General features: G+C 45.8%; 1 protein-coding gene across 1 annotated transcript in view; it reads left to right on the top strand.

Annotated features, from left to right (window-relative positions):
• The window catches only part of Cdhr3 (cadherin related family member 3), a 69,177-nt gene that overhangs the window by 21,816 nt on the left and 21,068 nt on the right, over positions 1-26,293 (top strand). The window contains exons 5-11 of the mRNA XM_077796718.1: positions 7,660-7,754; positions 8,559-8,663; positions 13,782-13,930; positions 17,076-17,265; positions 23,514-23,685; positions 25,095-25,197; positions 25,905-26,003. Coding sequence (XP_077652844.1) covers positions 7,660-7,754; positions 8,559-8,663; positions 13,782-13,930; positions 17,076-17,265; positions 23,514-23,685; positions 25,095-25,197; positions 25,905-26,003 — 913 coding nt within the window. The remainder of the gene's footprint in view (positions 1-7,659; positions 7,755-8,558; positions 8,664-13,781; positions 13,931-17,075; positions 17,266-23,513; positions 23,686-25,094; positions 25,198-25,904; positions 26,004-26,293) is intronic.

Raw genomic sequence — 26,293 nt, 5'->3', positions numbered from 1 at the left:
AAGGACTGAGAACCTCTACTTTAAGACACTGTCTCCCAGATTTTCAGAGTCCCTGTTTTGGGGTTTTGGATTCTGCGGGTCTGGGTTGACTCTGGGAATTTGCATAGTTGCCAAACACCCCGGAGTCTCCTCTGATCAGAAAGGCTGGAAGGCTGGTTTATGAGTATTTCTTAGAGTGTGTTCGGGCATGCAAATCTATCTGGGCTGCTTTTTAAAATGCAGATTCCTGGACCCTGTGGGAGAACTTTAGAATGCAAACTTCCCCTGGGGATTCTGATGTATACTACCCGGACCACTGACCTGAGCAAGCAAGAACAGGCTTTAATAAAACACCAAAGCATGTGCCTGAAGCATCTAAGGCTTAGTTCATGCCTGTCATCTTGCCTGGTGGCCTCCACGGGTCCCCTTGCTGGTGGCAGCATATAAGGAATGAAGGATAAATTATAAAAACAGCTCTTGGATACATCCTGAAGCCCCCAACTCCTTTAAAATGACCAATCTTAACAAGGCTTATCCAGCTTAATGAAGTGAAATTGTGTCATAGATAATGTAGGAAACAGAGATGTGTCCAAAAATCACTGGTATCTGCTCCCTCCCTTTAAAAGAAATTTGAAAAGCGTGTATGCTATTCACCGGGGACCAGCACTGTTCCCCTGAGCTAGGATGTGAACCAGAAATGAGGGCTGCATAGGGACTTTTAAGTGTTCTAGTAGGTATATTAAAAGTACAAGAAAATGGGTGACATTAATTATAATATAGTTTATTTAACTCAATATAAAATGATTAATGAGATATTTTACGTTCTTTTTCCATAGCGTCTTACAGCCTGCTATGCATTTTGCACTTAACAGCTCATCTCCATTCACAGTGGCCACATTTCAAATGCTCAGTGGTCACATGTTCGTGAGGCTAGTAGCTTGTACAGGACACACAGGCTTAGACCTGTCATTTGTTGCTCCCTCTCTGTGGGGTCATGAGAATGCAGGTAGCACAGGGCTCAGAGGTATGCAGCAAAATATAGAGAAGGATGAGCTGCATGTGAATAATCGTATTTCCTGCCATTGCTTCTTGGGGTGCCCAGCCCAACTCCTTCTCCACCTCCTGAAGGAGGCTCCTTGAGGCTGGCCCCCTCCCACTGGACTCTCACACACACACACCAACCCCTCTCCTTGGAAATGGCCCCGTGACTGCCTGCGTGACTGTGCAGAGCCTCCTTGGAGACTCTGAGGACGTTAATCGGTTTCGCAGCTGGAGGCAAAGTGATCTAGTGCAGCAGTCCCTCCATTAAGGGGCTTTCTCCTGGCCCTTCCATTAAGGAAGGACTTTTGCATAAAATGAAGTGTGCTTTGTCTTCACCAAGGCAGACAAAGGATTAAATTAAAAGAGCAATAACCTTGCTATTAGCTGGGGTACTGGGAGGGCCACAGAGGAAGTTATTCCCCACTTCCATCTTGCTCCATGCTCTGAGAAGTGACAGCCCCGTCAAGTCTCCTGGCTGGATAGGACTGTTTTAGTCGGTGGAACAGCCTCCATATATCTGGATAAGAAAGGAAACTGGGGCTTTTGCCGGGGCCAGGTAACTGCAATGAGAACCGAGGTCTCCTGACCCCACTCCTACTCACCCCGTTTTCTCCTGTTCTGGCAGTTCTGCCATGGGTGTCCCACCCCTTTCTTTCTTGAGTGACAGCACCCCCACCACACACACCCACACACCACACTCATTCAGCTCCCAGGTGTCTGCCTGCAAAGTTTCAAGTCACAACCAGGAGTCTTAGCAAAAGACATTCTACACCAGGTTCTCGTCAAATGCTCATAAAAGGAAAAAGCAGTGGTATTAGACAATTCCCACTCCAAAAACATGGCCACTGCGGGTTGCGCCTACTTTGAGAGGGACCCTCTCAGATGCATTCACTGTCCTTAACATCAGGGGAGCCTGCAGGTAGCACAGGACCCAGCAGCCTAAGGCAAAGAAGTGACAGAATGTGAGGGGTGAGGGCCTGCAGATTTGTCAGTAAAGGATCACATATTAAAAGCATTTTCCTCTGGCCACGGGGCCTCTTAAAAACATTCCTTAAAAACAAGTACATCTTTACAACCCACCAAGCTCACCCTTAGAACAACACAACGCAGGCAGGAGCCCGGCCAAGGGCTGGCAGCGGGGAGTTTTTTAATGGTTGTTTTTCTTCCTCCAAGGCTTCCTTCCCTCTCTCCTCCCCCACCTGCCACCTCTGAGCAGGGATGGGGATAGAATAGGAGGAGAGAAAGAGAGCAATTGAGGATTTTACAAAAAATATTCAGCTTAAACTGAGAAATGTACCGGGATTGTGGCTTCGTGTTTGTAATTTGCCACAGGCCAGCTGCAAGATTAAGCCAGGTGCTGTTGACCCTCTGGGGTGTGTTTGGGGCCATGCACTCAACAGTTTGCCATCATTGGTACTCCCTGGACTTGGGAAAAATGAAGGTCCTTCCTTCCCACTGGAAACTTGGCCTAAGGTGGCCTGTAAATAGATAGCTCTGTTCTCTGAAAGACAGGAGGCTGAATTCTCATTTGTTTGCACGACTGCCCCCCAAAGCAACGGATGGCTTGTAAACCAGGCCCAGGTTGAATCACTGACTTGTGACTCCAACTGTAGTCAGGGAGCCTGGAGGTGGCCTGTCCCCTGGGGAGCTGACATTTCAGGAAACTGCGCCCACTCCCTCTCACCTTCCTCTCTCCCTATACCAAAGGCATGCTGAAGAGAGAATAGGGAAGGAAGGACGGGCTCTCTGTCTTCTCAACAGAAGCTTTTGTGTCCGAGAGCAATCCATAGCTGCATAGGGACTGCAAATAAAGGAACCTGGGAGGTGGGAAAGGAATAGTCCCAGCGGGGAGACCAGAGAGCCCGTCTGACAAGCATTTGTTAACTGAATTGATCTGATTACTCAGGACTTTTCTTAGCCAGTATGGGCAGAGAGGGGCTGCGTTGGCTTTACATTCTATTTAATTTCTGTTTTCCAAGAATGAATATCAAGGGAGCAACTTTGATTAAACAAGCCTTTAAAAAGGGGGAGAGAATGCCAGGTTTTGCAGAAAGCCTTACCAAGTTCCTGGCAAATGGCCACATGACACAATATTTTTAGTCTATGGATATTATCTCCTTTCTAAGTACAAAAGTGCTATTCCCACGAACAAAGCGTGAAGGTTCAGGGAGAAAAGAAATTAGCCTGGCACTAATACAAAAAAGGAAAAAAAAAATATCAAGATTCCGAGAAATCAGCCTCTTAACAGAAATTAAGAAGAATATTCTCTTGCCTCTGGCTCTATGGTTCTCCATACCCTTTCTATCAGTTGCTCTTTCTTTTCTGCTTTCTCTCTTTCCTTTCCACGTAAGTTGTTGAAATTGTAGGCCAAGCTGGGGATGTGGCTCAAGTGGTAGCGCGCTCGCCTGGCATGTGTGCGGCTCGGGTTCGATCCTCAGCACCACATACAAACAAAGATGTTGTGTCCGCCAAATGCTAAAAAATAAATATTAAAATTCTCTCTCTCTCTCCCTCTCTCTCACTCTTTCTTTAAAAAAAAAAAAAAGAAAGAAAAAGAAATTGTAGGCCAAGCTGGGAAAGATTTCATAGCCACATCTAGCATTACCACATTGGAACAGATTTTTAAGTAGTGTTTGGCAGGATGGTTTTTCATTGTTATTTTAAGAGTTTCTAAGGTGTCCTGTAGAAGAAAACCCCAATACTGAACACTTAGTAAATACTTATTAAGCATCTGTTATGTGCCAGCCACCATCATCTGCAGGGAATATAGCTATGAATCCAATGAAGCCCTTTCACTCAGGGCCTCCTTTTTTTGCAATATGGGGATCAAATATAGGGGCCTCTCAAGGGCTCTACCACTAAGCTACATCCCCAACCCAAGATTTTAACCTTCTAATGAGTGTTAACAGAAAATAACTCTGCTTTAAGGAAATAAGAAAAGAATTTATTCTGAGTCATATAGGAGTGACCTTGGACCAGGAACACACATTCAACCTAGCCAGAAGGATATGGTTCTTCTGCAGAAGAAGTTACTCAACTTATAATCACAAAAGAAAGTAGGTGGGATCATCAAGGGACTACAAAGAGGCAGGGAGATCTTTCATAAGATTCAGATGTCCTCTTTAACGAGGTGGGAAAATCTTTTCCAGGATTCGGATGTTATGGCATTCTTGGCTTTAGGGTTGGTGGAGGCCAGAGGTCTACCAAACTTATATCCCAGGAGTTTTATCAAGTAGTCACGAGCATGCCAACTCAGATATAGAGGTTGATAGGGAATGGCTATTAAAAGGGACTAAAGGCTGAATGTGGTGGCACAGGCCTGGAATCCCACTGACTTAGGAAACTGAGGCAGGAGGATAGCAAGTTTGAGGCCAGCCTCAGCAACGTAGCGAGACCCAAGCAACTTAGTGAAAACCTGTCTCAATAGAAAAAAAAATGAAAAGGGGCTGAGGATTTGGTTTAGGGGATAAACACCCCAGGTTCAATCCCTACTACCAAAAAAAAAAAAAAATGGGACTAAAGGTAACCCAAGATAACTTTGGCCTTTGGCTCTTGGTCTGCAACATCCTGTCTCTCCAGTCATGAAGTCCTGGTGCACCGAGGTCAGTCTTCAGGCTCTTCAGTGCAGAGGCAGCTTCTGCAGAGAACTTCACCTCACCTGGGACAGCTGTAGTTAATGTTTGCTGTGGGTACCACTTGCCAAGCACTGTTCTAGCACTTTACCTGGGGCAGGCCCTAGGACATTACTCTTAGCACAAACCCACAGAGCTGTAAAACGGTGGAACCAGGATTCAATCCAGGAAGTCTGGCTCCAGAATCACTGAATTTACCTTACTCCTGTCACCGCTGTTTACCATGAAGAGTCCTTGCTTCCCCAAATGCTGAAGTATAACACCAGAGAAGCACCCGGAGGCAAGTGTAGAGTGGAAAGGGAAGGAGGCAAGTGTAGAGTGGAAAGGGAAAGGCTTTATTATAGAACAGCAGAACAGACATCCCCCAGGAGGAAGAAGGGGACCCGAAAGGCAAAATCCTTAGAAAGGGGAGGTCTTCCCTTTTTTATATCTAAGGTTTTCTTTTGTCCTCCCACATTCCTGTCCTTTATTTCCCTCTGTCCTACAAGTGGTGGGGATGCAGGTGGGAGGGCAAAAGGTGGGAAACAGGTGGACCAATGGGGCTGGGAGGAGAGTTCTGGGCAGGAAGGGCCTAGGGTGGTTTGATTAGCATCTCCCTGTTTTGTGGGAGCTACTTCATTAATAGTTCTTTAGGACAGTCCAGGGGGCCTTGGGGACATTAACATTTCAATTTCCCCAGTTGTTGTTCTGGTTTTCCCAGGCTCAGATCAGACTCCATTTTCCCATATGGTCTCTATTTTCTTTATTGGACTCGATATCTGACCCTAACTACACTAACTGCCTATCTTTACATCTGGCTTCACTGCCCCAATTTGTGACCCTTATTTCAGATGACTCTGAGACCTTTTCCTCTATCCCCATCATATCCTATATTTATCCATCTTGGAGTCCCTCTCCCACATCTATTCTATTCCCTCAGTTGACCATAAGGGCCTGTCTGTCATCTCTGTATCCCAAGACCGTTCCTGCTGGCGCCAACTCATCTTTTAGAGCATGCAAAATATATGTGGAAAGACATCTGATTCAGGTGCATATGGTAAATGGTACCCCTATAGTAAATGGCCTCTAAAACTTTGTCCTTCAACGCAATGAACTGGAGCCTCTAATTTGTGAATATGTGAGGATTCTCTGCAGAGAAGGCTCAGCTCAAAGACACAGAACTGTTCTGCATGTGGACAGCTGCAGACCCAGGAATAGCTGCCCAGAGAGAGAACTGGGCAGTTGGTGGGGACCTTGGGCTGCAACAGAGGGCAGCCAAGGGGTTTATATTATCTGAGAGTTTCGGGGAAATGAATTCTCCTTGGTATTGCCCAAATGTTTCCTCATAAAAACAGGCAGGAAACATCTAAGTGACCAGCTAGAAAGTCTTAGTAAAATAAACCCTTATAGGACATTTCTATGCCATCATTAAGTTACAAAATAAGTCTCAGGCATAGGAGGAGTTGCTTGATACATCAATGCAAAGAGAAAGATATTACTATTTTGATGAGAACATCACCTCAAGATTTTGAAGTGACTATGTTTGCACAGAAAAGAATGAAAGATTATTCATCAAAATGATGAGATTTTATAAATGACTTATATTTAGTCTTTTAGATACTTTTCCATCTTTCCCAATCTTTGTATTAAAAAGTATCTTCATTATAACTAGAAAAAGATTATGAAATAATAAATAGAAAGTAAATACTTTTAAAAGATGGTTTAAAAGCCTTATACTGGCCCCAAAGGAGACTTTTAATCTATTTTCTGTGTTCTCTCTTCTCATACTGGGAGCTCAGCAGCAATCACACAGAAAATCGTTGGGTTGGAAACCTTGGCCAGTATTTCCTTTGATTCTAGACTTCAGGGGCTATGGCTCTGGTTACAAAACCTCCACTGATTATCTGTTCCAGAGATCTAAGGCCTTGAGGATAGATCATTCCTCATCCTAGCAGGAATTAATGAACCTTTCTAACCCTAAAGCCCTTTGGAACAAATGGATATAAACATGTAAGTCTCAAATGTTGCTGCAGCCCTTCATATTTTATAGTGCACAACCTCATTTAATCCTGCCAGGAACACAGAGGAGCAATTGGTGGTATTATCCTTGAGTTACAGCAAGGAAGGGACTTGTCCCAGAATTTGCACCCAGCTCTTCTTGTCCGGCCCTTTCCCTCTTTCCTTGACTCCACTGTCTGGGCAAGGAAGCAATCTCGATGAGCACCCAAGGGTAGCACAGCCATGGTCCTCCTGTGGGATTTGGGATTGCCCTTGTGCACATGAGCTCGTGTGTTTCCATCAGACCAAAGGGTTCTGAGCAGGGAATTTATCAGGAGAGCTGCCTGGACTCTGGGGGCCATGGTTGACAAAGGTTCTCACTACCTACAGATGTGACAAGGACTTCACCAGAATGAAGTCACAAGGCCACCAGAATGAGATTTAAAAATAGTTCTTTTATAGTCCCAACCCGGGCTCCAACCTGGGCTCTAAGCACTGCTCAATTTCCTTCTCAGGTCACACTTGTCTTTTCCTTGACTCCGTCATCATTTCAACGACTGCTGCTTGTGTACATTTTTGTACCCTTTTATACCACAAGGTCTTTTAGGAGAGAAGGTCTTATTTACTTTGGCATAGTCCTGTTATTTAGTGGATGGTAGGTGTTCTTAGACAGTGTTGGTTAAAGACAGAATCAAAGCCAGGCATTGTCTGGAAGCAGAAGTGAGAATATAATCATGGGGATAAGGAGACTGGACTCAGCAGAGCCTGCCCAGCCAGGGCCCTTTGTATCCTTGCAGGTTCCAATGACCAGCCTCTCAGGATGTGGTCAGTTAGAGCCAGAGGCTCAGGCCAGCAAATCTGGACGCCCTTATGTTCAGCAGCTAAGTGTGAGAACTGCCTGTTTGGGCTCATCCTGACTCATCAAAAATGCTCCAAGGGCCAAGACTATAAAATGGGAACCAAACAAACCCATCCGAAGAAAGGTGTACCCATGTGCTGGTTTAATTCTACTTTCCCCCTCATTTTTTAGTATTTCTTGATTTCTTCCTCAAATAACTTTGGAATGTCTGCTAACGGCACCATCTTCTCCACGACGGAATTGGACTTCGAAGCAGGACACAACAGGTAGCACGCCAAAGACCTTCCTTCAAGTGGGGTTTAGCTGAGGGGCAAAGAAAAAGTGAGGAAGCAGCCATGTGCTACCTAAAGGCAGCCAGGGCCCTGAGCCGGCTGCTGCTTCACTGTGAGTTCCGTGGACCTTGAACCCAAGGAAGAGCAGATGAGGAGATTGCCTGGAAGGTGTCTTGCCTGTCCAGAACCATCCTCTCCAGACAGGAAGAATGACAGTATGGGCGCCCACACATCAGGAGGATGCTCAGAATCCAGTCTCATTTGAGAGGCAGCTGTCCAGGAAGGGGCTGGCCAGCGGGAGGACCACAGAGTGGGAGGACCACAGAGTGGGAGGACCACAGAGTGGGAGGAGCAGGCTCAGAGGAGAGGCTGGGCTTCAGAATGATAACCATGGCCTTGGGTGAGCCAGGTAAGGCTCCTGGCCTCGCACCTATCGTGAGAGCTAAGGTATTACTTATGCCATGGGGGCCTGGTTCCTCTCAAGCAGGATAGACACTTGGCAGGGACAGTGAGAGGAACCAGGAGACTGAGGGCCCAGCTTGGCTGGCTTGAGCACATGTCCATCCTAGAGGTGGTGGCTGGGAAGAGCAATCACAGAAGGAGAAATGGGGGAGTGGGCTTTCAGAGCCGGGTAGAGAGGGCCAGCATAGCAGGTCTAATGGCTGCAAGGGCATAAGGAGGAGGTGGCCAGAAAGGGGACAGATTCTTGCCTCACTCCTCCCATTCCATTCTCTCCCACTCTCTTTGTTGTAATGTCAGAAAAGCTTGACTCTCTTACTTGCACGGTTTCCCCCACAGCTGCCACCTCATTGTGGAAGTGAGGGATAGCGGAGGCCTCAAAGCCTCCACGACGCTCCGGCTGACCATAGTGAACATCAATGATGAGATCCCTCGCTTTACCAGGTAGGCCTGAGGGTATGCAGGGCTCTCTGGGCAACAGGCACTGACTTTCAAGCCTCCTTGGACATATTTATCACAAGACAGAGAGATGCCCTTTGCTCTGGCCTCAAGGAGAGACAAGAGGCACAAGATCTTCAGTGTCTTTTATCTGGGCATCTGGACTTCCATTCTCCACCGTGGCTCCCTGTGCCTTCAGTATCCCACACTCACACGCACCGTGGGACTGTGGACATGATAGGGAGAGGATTAGGGGCTGGATGCAATGACTAGTTTGTGGCTTGTCACTGTGCACATGTAGAAGATCAATATAAGGCAGATAACTTGTACAATAAGTGTTTCATGTTAATAATAGCAGAATCCTGGAGCATATATCATCAGGACTCCATAAAGCCTACTCTTAGAGTGTGTCCTCGGTGCCTAAGGCACTCAAAGTTTCTTCCTGCCCTGGTGAATCCAGAAAGACTTCTGGCTGTGTCCACAGCCAAGGTGGGGCAGGTAGGCACTTCCAGCAGGGCAGGTTACGGCAGTGGGTCTGGTACCATCCGGCCCAGAGCTGGAAGGCCCAGAGCCTGTGGTAGTTGGGGATGCAGGAAAGGAAAATGGGACTCAGAGTCTGACTTTTTAATTATAGAGAGTCTGCCTGCCCCAGTACCTGAGATGGGCACAGAAGCAATCTATAAGGAAAATGGAAAAATCACCTGCCTGCGTATTAACTGCATGACTGGCTGAGAATAATTCAGCACAGGATATTCTACCAACAAAAAGTGATTAGGATACACGTAGTATTTGTCAATTTCAAATAAAATTAAATAAAAGTATATTTTTTAAAGCCAGGTAGAGTGCTTACAAAAATATTCTAAGATTGGGAGGTATTGAGGCTACTACATTCTCGGGCTAAGCCAGTGCCACTTTGTAAATCACCACAATTGTGAACCTTCTGGATGTGAACCTCTGTCCACAGCCCAGTGTCTGGGGGTCAACATGGAGGTGACAGCAGCAGACAATAATGCTTCCCACATAATGCTTCGCATCGGTGCCTATTGCCGAGTCAGGCTCAGGAAAGCACACTGCATTTCCACTGATGGGTTGTTCCAGATGCACACACCAGTCAGTGCATAAGTAGCTGTGACATCCCAGCTGGGCCTCAGGCTAAGATCCTAGCCAACACAGTTCTGTGGCTTCCTCAGAAACCCCAGGAGGAAGGTGAAGGCTGTGGAGCTGGAACCACTGTATTCTCTTTTGTTGTTATTACAGAGGATTGAACTCAGGGCCACTCGACCACTGAACCAAATCCCCACCCTATTTTGTCTTTTATTTAGATACAGGGTCTCACTGAGTTGCTCAGCATCTTGCTTTTGCTGAGGCTGGCTTTCAACTCATGATCCTCCTGTTTCAGCCTCCCAAGCCGCTGGGATTACAACAGGCGTGTGCCACTGTGCCTGGCGTCATTGCGTTCTTTGGTGCCATCCCCAGGTGTCGAGTCTATGAGATGGAGAAGCAGATTAATAGGATTTCAAAAGGAAAAATAAGTTCTCCTTAGGGGCAGAGTTTGTAAATCATCTGATTTGTACTATGTCTTCTAGAATGTAGCAATTGGCCTTAGCAGGGAGAGAAATTGACCTTGGCTGGTTTGCCCACCCCCCACCCCAGCCCCTGAGGTCAACCTGAATCTCCATGGTTCTTGTATGTGGTTTGAGAGATGAACCTATTAGGTTTCATCCCTGGGTGGAGACTATTGGCTGTGGGACTCTGTAATTTTCTTTAATTAGTTCCCTTTATTTCAGTGGTCAGTGGAGGGTGAGTCTCTAGGAGCCTGCCCTCCAAAAAGAGGGTATGGGCCAGATCACTGCCCAGCTCTGCCCAGGATGTTCAATTATAAGCTACCTCATCTTTAAGCCATCCACAATGTCAAAGGATCTGCATGGTGTTGGACTAAGTGCTGACCTGGGGGCTTAGAGGATTCCCTTGGACTTCTGATTTTCCTGTCCCCCCAAACTAGAGCTAGCACTGACCATAAATCATTTAATTCTGGATTAATAAAACTAAATCTTCCAACTGACTCAAGTGCATTGAGTTTGAATGTGACACAGAGACATAAAACATAGAAACTGCCCTTCTACCTTCCTTATTTGTTAAGCGCCTGCAATTTATTAATTGCATCGAAAGCAAGTGCTGTTTCTGTGGTTGAAAGTGTCTCACCATTTCATCCCTGTGTGGTGACAAATGTCTAAATGCTTCGTGGACTCATGATGTGTACTCCAGAAGCCTGTCATTATTAAAGTTGAGCACTTTATTATAAAAGTACCTGACATATTTACTCTTTACAGGTGCTCAGTGCTTGCTATTTTTGCAGAGTGCTTTATTTTAGGTGTCAGCAGGTAGGACTCCCTTGCCTTACCCCTGCCCCCAACCCCCAAACACACATTTCTTTCATATTCACTCTGGGTCTTCTTTTACCCGGTGCCTGGCCATGCCATGAACACTTCAAGCACTTAATGAGTACTGACTCATAGGGACGAAGCCATCCTGTGTCACCCAGAATTCCCACCCTGTCCTGTCACTGTGACCACAGGTACCCACCTACCCCTTGCCCAGGCTCTAGTGATCAGAGGTTATGGGGAAGAGGGTATGAGAATGTAATTGGTACCAGAGCTTTACCAGTCCGCTTTGTATAGATCTGAACCTTCCCAGGCCTTGATGTTGAATGATATTTTGAATGGAGCTGGATCTTGGATCCCAAATCAAATAGATCAAAGATTTTTGTCTTCTTTCAAACTGACGATCAGGGCAGCCGAGGAGAGGCCGTTTGACCTGAGGAACCATCATTTGTAGCCTAACCAGCCCCTTCACGGGGCCTGCTCTCCCAGCATGAACCAGAGGAACCTTCCGAGGGGGATTTAACAGTGTGCCACCGGCATTCAGAGCCAGATACCTCTTTAAGGCAGGCCTGTCCTGTGTACTGTAGAATGTTCCGCAGAATCTGGCTCTTACCCTTTAGCTATCAAGAGTAGCTCCCTCCCCAAGTTGTGACAACCCCAAATGTGTCCAGATAGAACCCCGGTCACCAAGTTAGAACCACTGCCTAAAGGAAGGGCAGAGGGTGGGGGAAGGGAGTTTTCCTCCCAAGGTGTCTTCTCTACGTCCTGGGACAGGCGGAGACCCTGTGGTGATCAGCTCTGGCAACACCTAATAATAGAGGTCCTTCTCAAACTGTAAAGTGCATGCCTCTCCCCTGGACATTCTGTGAACATTCTGATAGTCCTTCAGCAGTCTGGGGTGGCTGAGCCTGGACTCTGCATCCTAATGAAGTCCCTGTTGGCCCCGGCTCTGCTGGTCCTGGGAGTGGCCTGGGAAGCAGGGTGAGTCTAGGTGTCAAGGAGTCTTAGTGATCCCTTTGTGAGGAATTAACAGAACTACTCAGTGACAAAAGAAGGAGCGTCCCAGGGGGAAAACAGTGTTGTCACTGAATGGACAGAGGGCTCAGTTGGCTACCGGAGATAGGGTGACTGCCTCTGTCCTCTGATTTTGGTTCCTGCCCCCACCCCAGCTTCCTCAGCCCTACCCACTTTGTCTATTTTTGGACCCATCTGTGGTCCGTGTCACAGATGTCCCTGAGAAGGGGTGTGTGGCAGGTAAGTGAGAAGACTAATTAATGGGTCTGCTCAGGGGACACCGGGCAGGGAAACCCAGTCCAGGGATGATGGGGTGCCCCCACAGGAGGCTCCCTCACTGAGGAGGGTGGGGACCCAGGACCCAGGGAGGCCCCTGGTGGGGAAGGACTGTGTGAGTGCCTGGGTTGGCCTTGCTCTGCCTGCCCCTGTTCCCCTTGTCTCTCCTTCCTCTGCCTCTGCCTTCTTGATGGGAATGGTGAGGCGGGTCTGACTCTGACATGAGCGCAGTCACGTAGATCTGAGGTAAAGAAGAGCCCAGGAGGCAACACGCCAACACAGGAAACTGGGAAATCAGAGGTGACTCTTTGCCCCACTGAAATGTTTTTCCCTCTGTAAGGAACTTTCTGCAGTTGTTTTAAGCAACAAGCCCCCTTGGTGCCTTCAAAACTGCTCAGTTTACCTCAATTACAGAGTTAAAACTTCCAACCTGTTTCTTTCTTTTTTAAAAAAAAATATATTTTTATTAGTCGATGGATCTTATTTATTTATTTAATTGCTTATATGTGATGCTGAGAATCAAACCCAGTGCCTCACACAGGCTAGACAAGCGCTCCACCACTGAGCCACACCCCCAGCCCCAACCTATGTTTCTTATTGCCGGCCCTTTACGAAGGCATTGGAGGTCTGAGGAAGATGGGTAAGTTGGCGATTTGGGGTTATCTTTTAAGAAGTGTCCCTTGGAGAACAGTGCTCTGAACTTATATCCTGCCAGGAGGACTCACTTTTCAGTTCAGAGATTTGACCTCATGATTAATGCAACTTGGAAAGATTCTAGTGTAAATTCTACATCCTCAGGCCAAAAAAAAAAAAAAAAAAAAAGACAAGGAAGAAAAAAGTGAGCAAAGGAAGCCTTATAGGATGGGAGTCAGACACAAGGAAGGAAACCAGCAGTTCTAGATGTTGTGTTCAGATGGATTTTTAAAAGAATTTCAGGCAACTTCTGCACAAAAATTGGGAGGGGGCTGGGGTTGTGGCTCAGCGGTGGAGTGCTTGCCTAGCACGGGCGGGACCCGGGTTCAATCCTCAGCACCACATAAAAATAAAGGCATTGTGTTGTGTCCATCTACACCTAAAATATAAATATAAAAAAAATTGGGAGGAGAGAAGATGGTGAAGATGGCTGGATGGGCTGTGTCTCTATTTTAAAAGATGTTAATGCCACGGCTGATCTGAAATGGCATCAGGCAGGCGTGTGTCGAGTCAGAGACAGTGGCCTGTGTAAATTGTTGCAATAACAGTGTGGCGCTTTCTTTGCATCCTCAGGGATGTGATCTTTGGAAATACAAAAGCCAGTCACCCCCTCCTTGCAGCGCTGTGTTCTCTCTCCAAGCGGGTGGATGCAACTTCAACAGCGTGGTACTATATTTAGCACGAACCAAAATACCCACCGCCCAGACAGCACCCTCCCATGCCCTGCAGATCAGCTGTGTCTGCTGTATTTCTGTTCTAGCCCAACAAGAGTGTACTCGATCCCGGAGGAACTGAGTGTAGGAACCATCGTGGCCAATATCACAGCTGAGGATCCTGATGACGAAGGCTCTTCCGGCCACCTTCTCTACAGCATGACTACTGTTGGCAACTACTTTGTGATAAACCAGTGTGAGTCACAAACAACTGTCCCTAAGGGCATTCTCTAATTCCATCCTCTGGATGGTCTTACAATATTTTCTCTGTCTTCTGGCCTGGGGCATGCCTTTTTGTCTAGGGTCCTCCTTAGTGACCAAGGAATAGAGGTCTTAAAGCAGCTGACACAGGAGTTGTGGAAACCAAATAGGACCCAGTGGTGACAGCTACATCATCCTTTGCCTTTGTAGGGTGAGGAGATTTCTTTTCTCACCCATCAGTAGGTTCATGATTGATACCCCTATAATCTGTCTATACCTATACAAGGCAGATTAACCAGGAAAAAAGGCATACACATTTATTTAATGTGAGTTTAGTAAAATTCAGGAACCTTCAGAAACGAAGACTCAAAGATAAGGGGAAAACTGTACTTGCGTGCAAAGTTGGATGAAGAAGCAAACAGTTGTGAGTTCGGGCAAGAGGGCAAAGGTGTGGATCCAATGACAATAAGCCAGAGGGGTCTGAGCAAGGCTTGGGTTCAGAGCCTTCTTGACCTGTCTGTGTCTCCCAGTACAAGGGTGCTTCTTTTCTCTGGGCACGGGTAGAGTATCTGGAATGAAGGTCTTATGAGTGCTTTTTTTTTTTTTTGTTTTTTTGTACCCGGGATTGAACCCAGGGGTGCTTAACCACTGAGCCACATGCCCAGCCCTTTTTTATATTTTACTTAAGTTACTTAAGACCTTGCTAAATTGCTGAGGCTGCTTTCAACTCACAATCCTCCTGCCTCAGCCTCCCGAGCTGCTAGGATTACAGGCGTGCACCACCATACCCAGCTCTTATGACCACTTCTGAGGATAGTCAGAAAACTCTCTTATGGCCTACTTCAGGGGGAAGGTAGGAGGGGGTCAGAGAGGCCTTCCGACTCCTGGTGTTTTCTCAGATGCCAAAGAGCTATATTGTGGGGCAGTGTGCACCAAACCCCATCAGATCGACGAAGGTGGATATGTGAGGATACATAAGTTACCTACCCTGAGGTACCCCGAAGTCTTTGGAGGGGTGAATCTGTACAGTGTTGAAATAGGATGAAATCAAATATGTAATTTCGGGGCTGGGGTTATGATTCAGTGGCAGAGCATTTGCCTAGCATGTGTGAGGCACTGGGTTCGATCCTCAGCACCACATATAAATACATAAAAAAATAAAGGTACATCAACAACTAAAAAATATTTTTAAAAAATATATGTAATTTCAAAAATCTCTATAACTACAGTGTTAAAAAGTAAAAAGAAGCAAGTGAAGTTAATTTTAAATATGGCATTTTTATTTAATTCAGTAGATCCACAACATTATCATTTCAACATGTAATCAATATTGAGATGATATTAATGAGCTATTTTAGATTGTTTTCTTTGGTACCAATTCTTGAAAGCTTGTTGTATACTTCAAGCACATCTCAGTGAGGACCAGCCCTACGTCAAGTGGTAAATAGCTACACATAGTAAGTGGTAATATATTGAATAGTGTCTCTCTTGATCAATCTGCTAGACTGCTGGGAGTTATTTTCCAATCAGAGTATCTTAGTGCAGAGAAAGAGAGTTTCTCCTTTCTGTAAATGCTACCTTCACTGGATACTTCATATATATTAGGCATTATGCTGAGTGCTCTACATGCATTCCACCCCAAATACTCAACACAACCCAATAAAGTTTCATAATTCACACTTTACAGAAGGAGAAACTGAGGCTTAGGGAGAGGTCTGCACAGGTAAAGTGACTTGTCCAAGGTCTTACTGCTCATAGGTTGTGAAGCAGAATACCAGTCCAAGCCAGCTGACCCCAGAGCCTGACCTCTGAGTCACTAGTAGATTATACCACCTCCATAAATCCAGAGCACATTTCCCCAAAGTATTTCACTGGACATAATGATTTATGGAGACGTGCCTTGAACAATCCCAGAAAAACAATGCATTGTTGACCCCATAAGCTTTAGGGCAAAGTACACCTATTCCCAGGGTGGGCAGGCAAAGGAAATCACTGGGCTGAACACCCCACTGCCCTGGAATTGAGGACCTCACTCAGCTAACAGGAAGGACAATCATGGTCAAGAATTCTGTTCTCCCTGGCGTGGTGGCGCACATCTGTCATCCCAGCGTCTAGGGAAGCTGGGGCAGAAGGATTGCAAATTCAAAGCCAGCTTCAGCAATTTAGCAAGATGCTAAGCAACTCAAAGAGAACCTGTTTCCAAATAAAATATAAAAAGGGTTAGGTTTATGTCTCAGTGGTTAAGTGTCCCTGGGTTCAATCCCTGGAACTCCTCCCCCCAAAAGAATTCTGTTCTAAAAAGTATTGCAAAATTGAACTTTTAACCAGCACACATTTGGGGGTTTGCTTTGTTTTTGTACTACTAGTAATTTAAATAAATCAAACCAAGTACTCTGGTTACAAGTAACAGAAACTAAGGCAAAGCAAACTAAGTATGAGAAAAGAAAAACGGTAGGGGCGTCAATGGAAAGGATACTGGGAGCCAGGATATGGTGGTGCATGCTTGTAATCCCAGCGACTCAGGCAACTGAGGCCGGAGGATGGCAAGTTTGAGAGCAACCTCAGAAACTTGGTGAGACCCTCAGCAACTTAGCAAGACCCTTAGAAAATCTCAAAAAAAAAAAAAAAAAAAGAACTGGGATGTAGCTCAGTGGTTAATCCCCAGTTAATAGAAAAAAGGAAAAAGAAAAGAGATACTGGGTATTTCAGAAAAAGGAGTTGATTAAGAGGACACAGGGCTTAGGAAAGTGTAAATCAGTGCTGCTTCAGAGACCTCGGCTGCTAGAGTTCTGGCTTTTACCTGTAGATCTACTGTGAGCCTCACTGATTCCCCCAGGTACGTCTCTCAGATACAAATTACTCAATAAGAGAACCCACTGGGTCAAACTAGAGTCAGCTATTTGCCACAATCTGTTAGCTATGGGAAAGGACTGAGCCTGGGGCCCTGAAAAATTCTAGATATTCCAATAAATGTCTAATACGGGGACTTATATAAGTTTTATTTAAAAACTATTTGAATAGAGAATATTCTTTAAGTCAGCCCTCGTGTTAACATAGCCTTCTCCAAAGTTCTCCTGGTCTCCACTCCTTTACTCTTCACTTGTCTTCAGAGGGTCATCTTCTGACCTTTGCCTTCTCAGTGACTGGTACAATCCATGTGGCCCAGAGGATGGACCGAGATGCAGGCGAATTAAGACAGAATCCCACCATTTCTGTGGAAGTTCTGGTGAAGGACAGACCCTCTGGGGGCCAGGAGAACCGCATCCAGATAACCTTCGTTGTGGAAGACGTGAATGACAACCCTGCCACGTGCAGAAAGCTCACCTTCAGGTATTCACCTTTTGAAACTCGTGCTGGGCATTTGCTTCTTGGGTGGCCCTTGACCTTTTGGCTTCTTTGCCATGTTCTCAGGAGGAAGCAAGGAAACATGGGCATTTGGGGAAATGGCCCATTACAGTAAGTACATTTGCACTGTCTGATTTTGTTCAGAGGGCTTTTTCTCATCATTCCTTTCTCTTCCCTCCCCTTCATTTTCTTTCCTCTTTGTTATTTCCCTTCTCCACTTTCCAACTCTGTTAAGAACTATTTTTTATTTTGCTCTGTTGGTAAAAAGTACCAGAGGGACTTGTTAGACCCTCTCTGGACTGTGCCTTTTCTTTATTTATTGCTACCAGTGGCAAGACGGTGCTGTTAGTTAGCAGCTATAATAGATGCCAGAGACTAAGCATTAGTAACTAGGAACTCCCAGAGAAATGTACTACTACTCATTTAAATAAATCAAACCAAGTACTTATGTAAAACAAAACAAAGCATCTAATTCACCTTACACCACTTAATAGCATATAAACAAGGGGAAAATGAAGATATAAGTGGGATATGAGTTATTTTGAATAGTTTGATTTGTTCTTTGTCTCACAATCTATTCACAGTTGTAAAATAAACTTCCTTGTAACTCTGGGTCCGTATGCCTTTTTGAGGACACTATTGTCTTTCTACTAGCTATTTTGTCAAAACTCCCCTACAAGATCAGCAGTTCCCTGGGTTAGCCTTATCTCCGTGTTTTCTATACTAGCAAGTCACTGGTTTCTTGGGAGTCTGAAGAGGGCCCTTCTCAAGTTAGAGGAGGCATCTCAGCAGTGACCCTTGCAGGGAGCAAGGGTCTGAAGACCAGAGCATCTGGAGCAAGACTGAAGACCAGAGCAGGTCTCTGTTTCAGATGTCCCCATGGGGAAAGTCTCTTGAGTCTTTAACAAGTTTTGCAAGTTTGTTCCAGGTGACTTTGGACCCAATATATAAGTATGCCATGCAAATGACAAAAAATCCTAAACAAAGATTGTTGTAATCAACAAAAACATAAATTCCTTTATTTCACTTATGAATGATTCCCTGTTCTCTCAGTTGATATACCCAACATAGTGCTAGAGAGTCAGTGTAACCTTGATATCAAAACAGTTCTCTGTTCTGGATGCCTGCCTGATCTGATCATTCAGATCCAGTCTCCACCCTGCCCTATGTGGCAGGAGGCTGACCTCAGGGTACCAACTGGCTTCCTTACCTTCCATCTTCTGTTGACCAATGGGGAGCCTTAGAAAGAGGGAGAAAGTGAAGTCAGTGCAGTCCCCTGGCTGTCTCTCTGTCTGTCCTCTGAGTGTATCCCTCTGCCTTCTGAAGATCCTATAAGTCTGCATACAGCACTCTCCATCCCTGGGTTCTGGTTTCAGGAACTGCTCCCCGACTGGCTTCTCTGGGCCTAGGGTGGTTAGCATTGCACATCCTGAAGTATATCCTGAAGCATTGCACATCCCCTGAAATTCACATGTCCTCTCTGTGTACCTTGGTAACAACCCCTTTACTAAGCCTCTTAGAATTCTCCTATTTTGCCATCTGCTTCCTGTTGAGACCCTGTTAAACTCAGTCACAGGCCCAGATCATGTGACAGGTTCCTACCTCCAACATAAGCATTCCTGTACCTCAGAGGCTCTTAGATGAATAGCAATGGTTGCCATGGGTAGTCAGGATTTTGACCCTACTGTGTACATAAATTGAACCCAACTTCAGTTAAGAGAAGTCTGGGTTCTAGAGATGGAGTAAGGATGATTTGTAGAGTCACACTTTCTTTGAAAATCTAAATCTATGCCAGCACTCGGTGGTCCCAATACATCTTGGGAAATTTCTCTCTCTTGTCCCACCCATCTAGGCCCTCCTCCTTTCTTCTTTGTTCCCCTGCCCAGAGAGGTAGGTAGGGGTTTCAGGTAAGGAGTAAGAATTCTGGATACCAGTGCTTGCATCTTCTGGAGTCTTCCCTGTTTCCTCCCTTCAGTGTGTATCTATTCATTGCATATTCTGCCTTCCTGTGGTCTCAAATCCCCTGAGGTGGTAACTGTGTTCCAAATTAGCTGATGAAATCACATTTTGAATGCCCTAGACCATCCAGGCAAGCCCATACAGAGTCCTGCTCTTGATCTTATCTTCTCTTCAAATTAGCCCTGAAGGCCAACACTAACTCAGTAACTGGACTAATGATATTTATTACCGGAGCTAATTCTAAACAATGCTCAAGTCTCTCCTCTGAGCTTGTGAGGGAGGGTAATTCCCAGTCGGGCTATGAAAGCCAAGATGTGAGGAGACAATAAAAGGGCCCCTTCCTCTGGGCCCCAGGAGTGCAAGTCTGCCCTCCAGGAGCTCAGTCTGTGCATCCCACCGCTCAGGAGGACAGATTAGGGCCGAGAAACCCTGAGCCTGCATTACCACCTCCTCCTGCGCTTAAGCCTTAGTCTCCATCCTAACCATGGCAAAGCCAAGCTCACAAGCAGAACAAAACGGAAGGACAACGGAAATGAAGCAGCCTCAGTCTCTGACCCTTGTCTCTGAATACTGTGATTTTTGAAGTTTCTGCGGGCAGCGAGAAGAGTGGGTAGGTAGGGCGCCAGCACCCAGCGGCAGCAACGGGGTGGTTGGAAGGTAGCTGTGCACCCAGGACAGAGAGTGGCCTGGAGGCGGCGGGCGCCCCCTGCTGCTCACCGCGGGCCCTGTGGGCTCTTAGCCCTTAGCACCGAGGCCTCTGCGGCTTTCCCAGGCTGGTGATGAATGAGCCCAGGGCCCCACTAAGGCATCAAAGGCGCCGAGGCAGCCCCCACTTAGGTTGTAAATCGTCAGGCGCTTGGCTGAAAGCGCCTCGCAAGCTGTTTGTGAGCAAGAGGCGGAGAATGCGGGGCCATAGAGAACTCCGCTGGGCTCAGTCACCTCTGCATTGGGAAGGACCTGGGATCAGACAATTGGGAGCTAAGGCCACTTGCCTTTGAAGCAGGGATTGATGAATGAAAAGGAGTGGCTTTCCAAGTGATGCGTTTAGGGGAGAAATACCAAGAGTCAGGGAAGAATGAAAGAACATGCCAGGTTCGATCTCAAACAATGCCACAAACAATAATAATAACGCTAATAGTAGATAAATAAAAATTAAAAACCCAAGACACTTGGAAGGTTTGAAAGGTCTGGTTTCTGAATTCTTTAGATGGTGAGATCTCCTGACTTCTGCAGAGTTGTAATCAAGGCTCAGATCTCCGAACGCCGTTGCTCTGTGGGCCTGGATATTCCCTGATGGAATTTAAAGTTTACAATGACTCTAAAACTAGGGGCATGAACTTTCTTGGACAAGTCCTGAAACTGCTTTGAACCGCTCTTTCTTCACCTGTAAAATGAGGACAGAGTTCAGACCTCTTGGAGATGAAGGCATTAGAACTGGTGTTTTAAAAGTGCTTAGAGTAATACAGCATGCAGTTACTATTTAATAAGTGGTGTGTTTTCTAAGTTGTGAATGGTACCATGGCATTGTGTGATCAATGCAGGAATAAGGATGCTCAGCTTCCACTCCTGCTGAAACACAGATAGGATTTTTGCCAGTGAGGCATAGTGGAGACTCAGGTACGACTGCTTTCTCTCCAGCAAACAAATCCAGTTATCTTCCATAGCCCAAAGCCATCCTTGCTCCATAGTTACTGAGCCCAGAGCCCATTTTAGCAGCTGTTAAGAGAGGTTGTAGAATGGAAAAGGGGCATAATTTGGTTGCAGAGAGAGGGACAGAGGATAAAACTTAACATGTTAGTCTGGGTATGAAAACCAGATGCCAAGACAAGACTAAATGTGCAAGACTTTTACTGAGGGAAATGCCTGTGGGAGAAAACAGGCAGACAGCTGGATGAGGCTAAGGGAGTCTTTAGACCATGATGCAAATCTGACTTGAGTGAAGGAAAGAGGAAGGAATGTGGTTGGAAATGTTCTAGATTGTATGGTTAGTCTAAGGTATGTTCACGAGGCCATCAGGAGTTCTGAAGCCAAAGTCAGCTGTCAAAGGACAGAATGAGCCTATCTTAGTATATCTGTCCCACTCAGTCATTGGTACATGGCCTCACTACAAAACCCAGGGACAGATTTCAAAGTACAGCCGCTGGGGCCTGGGGTCAGTTACAGTTCCATGGCTGAAGGTCTTCTAGGCACCTTCTCATGGCAGCCATGATATGTTTTTGTAAGAACTTTTGCAAAGGCAAAATATGATTGATACCCAAAGAACAAACACAACCAACCACAAATCTTCCCATGCCTCTCACCACCTTATGAAAATCACGTTTGCAATCTGATTTTATTATTCCTCCCATCAAGAGATGGATCTCTCTCCTTGAATCTGGGCTTGACCATGTAAATTGCTTTGGCTACTGGAACATTCACAAACACAGCACAATGGAGGCTTGCAAAGTGCTTGTGCATTGGGCTTGCTCTCTCTTGCTGCTTTTGAATCTCCATGTGAAGAGCCTGGTAGCCTCCTGAAGGATGAGGGCAAGGAGACCAACCCCCTTCTCACCACCAGCAGTGTGAGCAAGGCCATCCTAGACCTCCGGTCCCAGCTGAACTGCCAGTGACCACAGGAACCAGCCAAGCCCAACAAGAACTGTGGGATAACCCACAGTATCATGAAAAAATAAAATAAAATAAATGCTTGTTGTTTTTAAGCTACCAGATTTTGGGCTGGTGTGTTATGTAGCAAAAGCTCACTGACATGATTTATGTGCATTTCATAGATGGAGAAGCTGAAACTTAGAGACATGATAAAAACTCTCCATGGAATGAAGCCTGCAGAGTCTCAGAGTCTTCCATACTAAGCTGGGCCTGGCCAGAGGCTCTGAGTTTGGAGATAGCTTTATTCATTTGTGTTATTTGTCTAGACCCTGGGTCAACTGAGATTAGGACCCCCAAATTCAACCCTCAATAAATCTCTATTGAATGAGTGATACTAGGTCATTGAGAGCCTCTCTACTGCACTGGTACGGCTGGGATACTACTCAAGGCATTCCCATCCTTCAAAGCATGGGAGATGATGTAGGATCAAGGGCTGCAAGGACTACAAGCGTACAGGGCTTTTCTCTAACCAGATTATAAACTCCTACAGTTTAAGGTTGGGGGTGAAATTTATATTTTCTTCTTTTCTTCTTTATGACTATGCTCTCATCTGCTGCTGTCATTCATTCATTCAACAAATTTTTACCGAGTGCCCAAAACAGAGCAAATAAATCTTCCTCAAAGTACTTATGGTCTGGGGCCGGGGGGGGGGGGGAACGGACAATAAACAGGATAAATAAGTAAAATATGTAGTATGCTAGATTACATTAAGTGCTAAGATTTAGAAATAAAGAGGGGAACAGGAGGGGAAGCCATGGGCAGGGGTTACTGATATTTTAGATAGGGTAGCCTCACTGGGAAGGTGGTGCTTGATCAGAGGCTAAAGAAAGCCAAAGAGGGAGTGGCTCAGCTCTCTGTTACTATAACAAATGCCTGAGATAATCAACTTATAAAGAGAAAGATTTGTTTTGGCTCACAATGTTGCAGGTTTCAGTCCGTGATCAGTTGGCCCCATTACTTAGGTAAGGCAGCACATCATGGTGTAGTGTGCAGCGGAACAAAACCACTCACTTTATGGCTAGGAAACAAAAGTCAGCGAGGAAGGGGCCAAGATCCCACAATCCCCTTCAAGGATATGCCTCCAATGATCTAAGGATCTCCAAGTAGGCCCCACATCTTAAAGGGTCCCCCATGTCCCAACAGTGCCACCCTGGGGGGCCAAGCCTTTAATACACGGGCCTTTGGGAGACTGTCAGTGACAGCAAGTGCAACGACCCAAGGCCAGAGCATGGCAGAGTGTGCAAGGAATGGCAGGAGGTCAGATGGCAGGAGGAGCATGCACCAGGAGCTACAGGAAGTGAGTTCAGAGGGAGAACAGGCAGCATGTCATGAGGGTCCTTCAGATCAAAGTTAGATGTCAAGTGAAATGAGGAGCCACTTAGGACGTAGGAGCAGAGGACTGACACAATCCGACAACATTTTAACTGGACGCCTCTGGTTGCTATGTTAAAAATAATCCGAAAGGAGGCAAGGACTGCAAAAGGGAGATCTAGGAGGAGCTTACTTCAATAACCAAGGACTTGCTTTGAACTGAAAATAAAGCCGAGGTGTGAGCCCAGGGCCTAGGTTAGCAGGAGCTCTCCATCACCATGTGTTGGGGGAAAATACTGACTCTGTGTTTTCACCAGCATTATGGTGTCTGAAACAGCAGCCAACCGGACGTCGCTTCTGGACCTGAACAAATTCTGCTTTGATGAGGACAGCGAAGCACCAAACAACAAATTCAACTTCACCACGCCATCTGGAGTGGGGAGCAGTCACAGATTTTTACAGGATCCAGCTGGCTCGGGGAAAATTGTGGTCAGTTTATGGTCATTGCATCATTAAGAGGGCATTGGGGAAGCTGGTTCAATATGCATAGTTCATTTGCTGCCCCATTGAGAGAAATTTCCAAGGTAACCCCCTCTCAGAGCCTCTGTAACAAATTTAATAGCAAGCTTGCGTCTGGGTCACTCTCTATTTTACGCAGGTACTGGGAATTGTTTGTTACACGCATGGCTGGGCTAGGGCGCTGGGGACTGGGCTCTTCTCCCCTTAGCTCCCAGCATGCAGGACTGCTCAGTGCGCCCTTACAGACACCTTAGTGGCCTGCACTCTGTGCTCACGCTGTTTTGTTTATTGGAGGGCTCATTCCTCATTTGACGTGCAGGGAGAGAAAGCAGGGCCTGGGCCACGAACGTGTCTTGATGGGTTTCATATCGCATCATAGAACAGCCAGAGACCCAAAGGAGGATAAGACAAGGAGGGTGGGAAGGGCAGCGCAGGGGCAAAAGCAAAATCAGAGCATAGAGGTAGGTCTCAACAAGCTGCACCAGACCTTCACCTGCCCGAGGCTCCTGCCCGAGGCTCCTGCCCGAGGGTGTGGGTGGTGGTGGTGAAGGTGCCTGCCACAAGGGTGAAGCTGCAGGGCTTTGCCATCAGGGAACACAGCAAGCAGCTCACTGCCCCTCACCCCACCTCCTCCTCTACCTCTCCACCCAGCCCGTCTTCAGTCCCCAAGAAAGTCTTGACAACTTTACTCATACTGTCATCTAAAAATAATTTCTATTATTTTTCTGTTTAGGAAATTATTACATGTTCACTGTAGAAAAGGTAGAGAGTACAGAAAGGCCTTGTCATTCAGTGAGAACCCATTAATATTTTGATATATGTTTCTTGACTTTTCTATGAGAGTATTTTATGTAAATTATATACATATAGGTTTAAGTATATTAACTAATGGAACTACCTTTGCATAAAAGTTTCAATTCATGCTTTTCTTTAACTAATCTGAAGCCATGGAGGTTGGTAAATTCTTTTTTTTTTTTTTTTTTTTTTTTGTGATACTGGAGATTGAACCCAGGGGTGTTTTACCACTGAGCTATATCCACAGCTCTTTTTATTTTAGACAGGGTCTCACTAAATTGCCTAGGGCCTTGCTAAAGTGTTGAGGCTGGCCTCAAACTTGGAATCCTCCTGCCTCAGTCTCTCAAATTGCTGGGATTACAGATAAATGCCACCACGCCTGCCTGTTGGTAAATTCTTTTGAATAAGTTCTCTAGCAGTGCACAACGGTAGGGTTTTCACTTTTAAAACCCCCTCAAATGCATGTGAAAAGTGCTTCCAAAATGATTATGCTAATTTACATATCCTCCAGCAGCATAGGAAAATGTCTTTGTCAGTTTGATGAATAGATTGTTTATTTGTGTAATGTCTCTGTTTTAATCTAGTTGATTGGTGATCTAGATTGTGAAAATCCAAGTAATCTAGCAGCTGGCAATAAATACACCCTGATAATCCAGGTGCAGGACGTGGCCTTTCCTTACTATAAAAGCAAGTATCATTTTGATTTTTTTTCATGTGGTATCTTCCTTGAGCATCAGTGACTGAAAACTGTGCTAAGTAATTGAAGGAGTTGTGCTAGGTCTTCCAGCCTTCTGATTGGGTTCTGATGCAGGGGCCTCCTTTTTCTTGACTGAATTACAACACTTAAGGGTTTTGTAAGGGTCTCTCCGTCTTTAGTCTTGCTCCTTTTTAACGTATCTTCCTTTCTGTCAGTGATTTTTCAGGAAATGCACATGCCATCCTATAATTTCCTTGAGTGTGTTTCTCATTGTCAAGTTGAGGTTCAAACTTTGGCTTGGCATACGAGTACTTTCATCATCCCACTGCTGCTTTTTAACTCACTAGAGGCATCTCCTCCCCACCCCGAAAGGCCCTGCCCCCTACTTTTTTCAACTAGACCAAACGGTTTACTGTTGCCCTGAGTGAATCATGTGGTTTTACACCTTGGTATTTTTGCACATGCCTAGAACATTCCCCCATCCCACCCTGTTCATCTGTCTAACTTCGTCCTTGTAAGGTGCCATAGTGACCTGTACCTGTGCTTCTCAGGAGGTGACTGCCCTAAACGTCTTCAAGGAAGGAACCATCAGACCTTATCCACCTGTATTCCTGAACCTGCCCAGAAGATGCTTTAAAAATGTTGAATAAACAAATAACAATTCTGACTTAAATTTGTTTCTATTTTCATTTTTTAGATAACATCTACATTTTTATCTTAACAAGCCCAGAAGATGAGTTTCCCCTCATCTTTGATAGGCCATTCTATGTATTCAATGTGTCTGAAATAAGACCAGGTGAGTCAGTCGAGAGGTAGGCCACAGGGCTCCGGTCCAAATGCACACTCTGCTTTCTGCAATGGGGAAGGCTCCTTCCAGAGGCCCCCAGGCATGATTTTCACATTGATTCACAGCTGATTAGTGTTTATCACACCTCTTATGTTTTTTAAAATTGTCCTTGCTGCTGCTGCATCCTTCAGGTGAAACTGTGTATTGGAGCTGTGGATTAAACTGCATTTCCCTGAATCCCCTGGTTGCTTCCTTGGCGATTTGCCTGATTCTGCTCATCCTCCCTTTTTGTAACCTAA

Source organism: Urocitellus parryii, chromosome 3 (genome assembly GCF_045843805.1).
Source record: "Urocitellus parryii isolate mUroPar1 chromosome 3, mUroPar1.hap1, whole genome shotgun sequence".
Lineage (NCBI taxonomy): Eukaryota > Metazoa > Chordata > Mammalia > Rodentia > Sciuridae > Urocitellus > Urocitellus parryii.
This window is presented reverse-complemented; position numbering and strand designations above follow the sequence as displayed.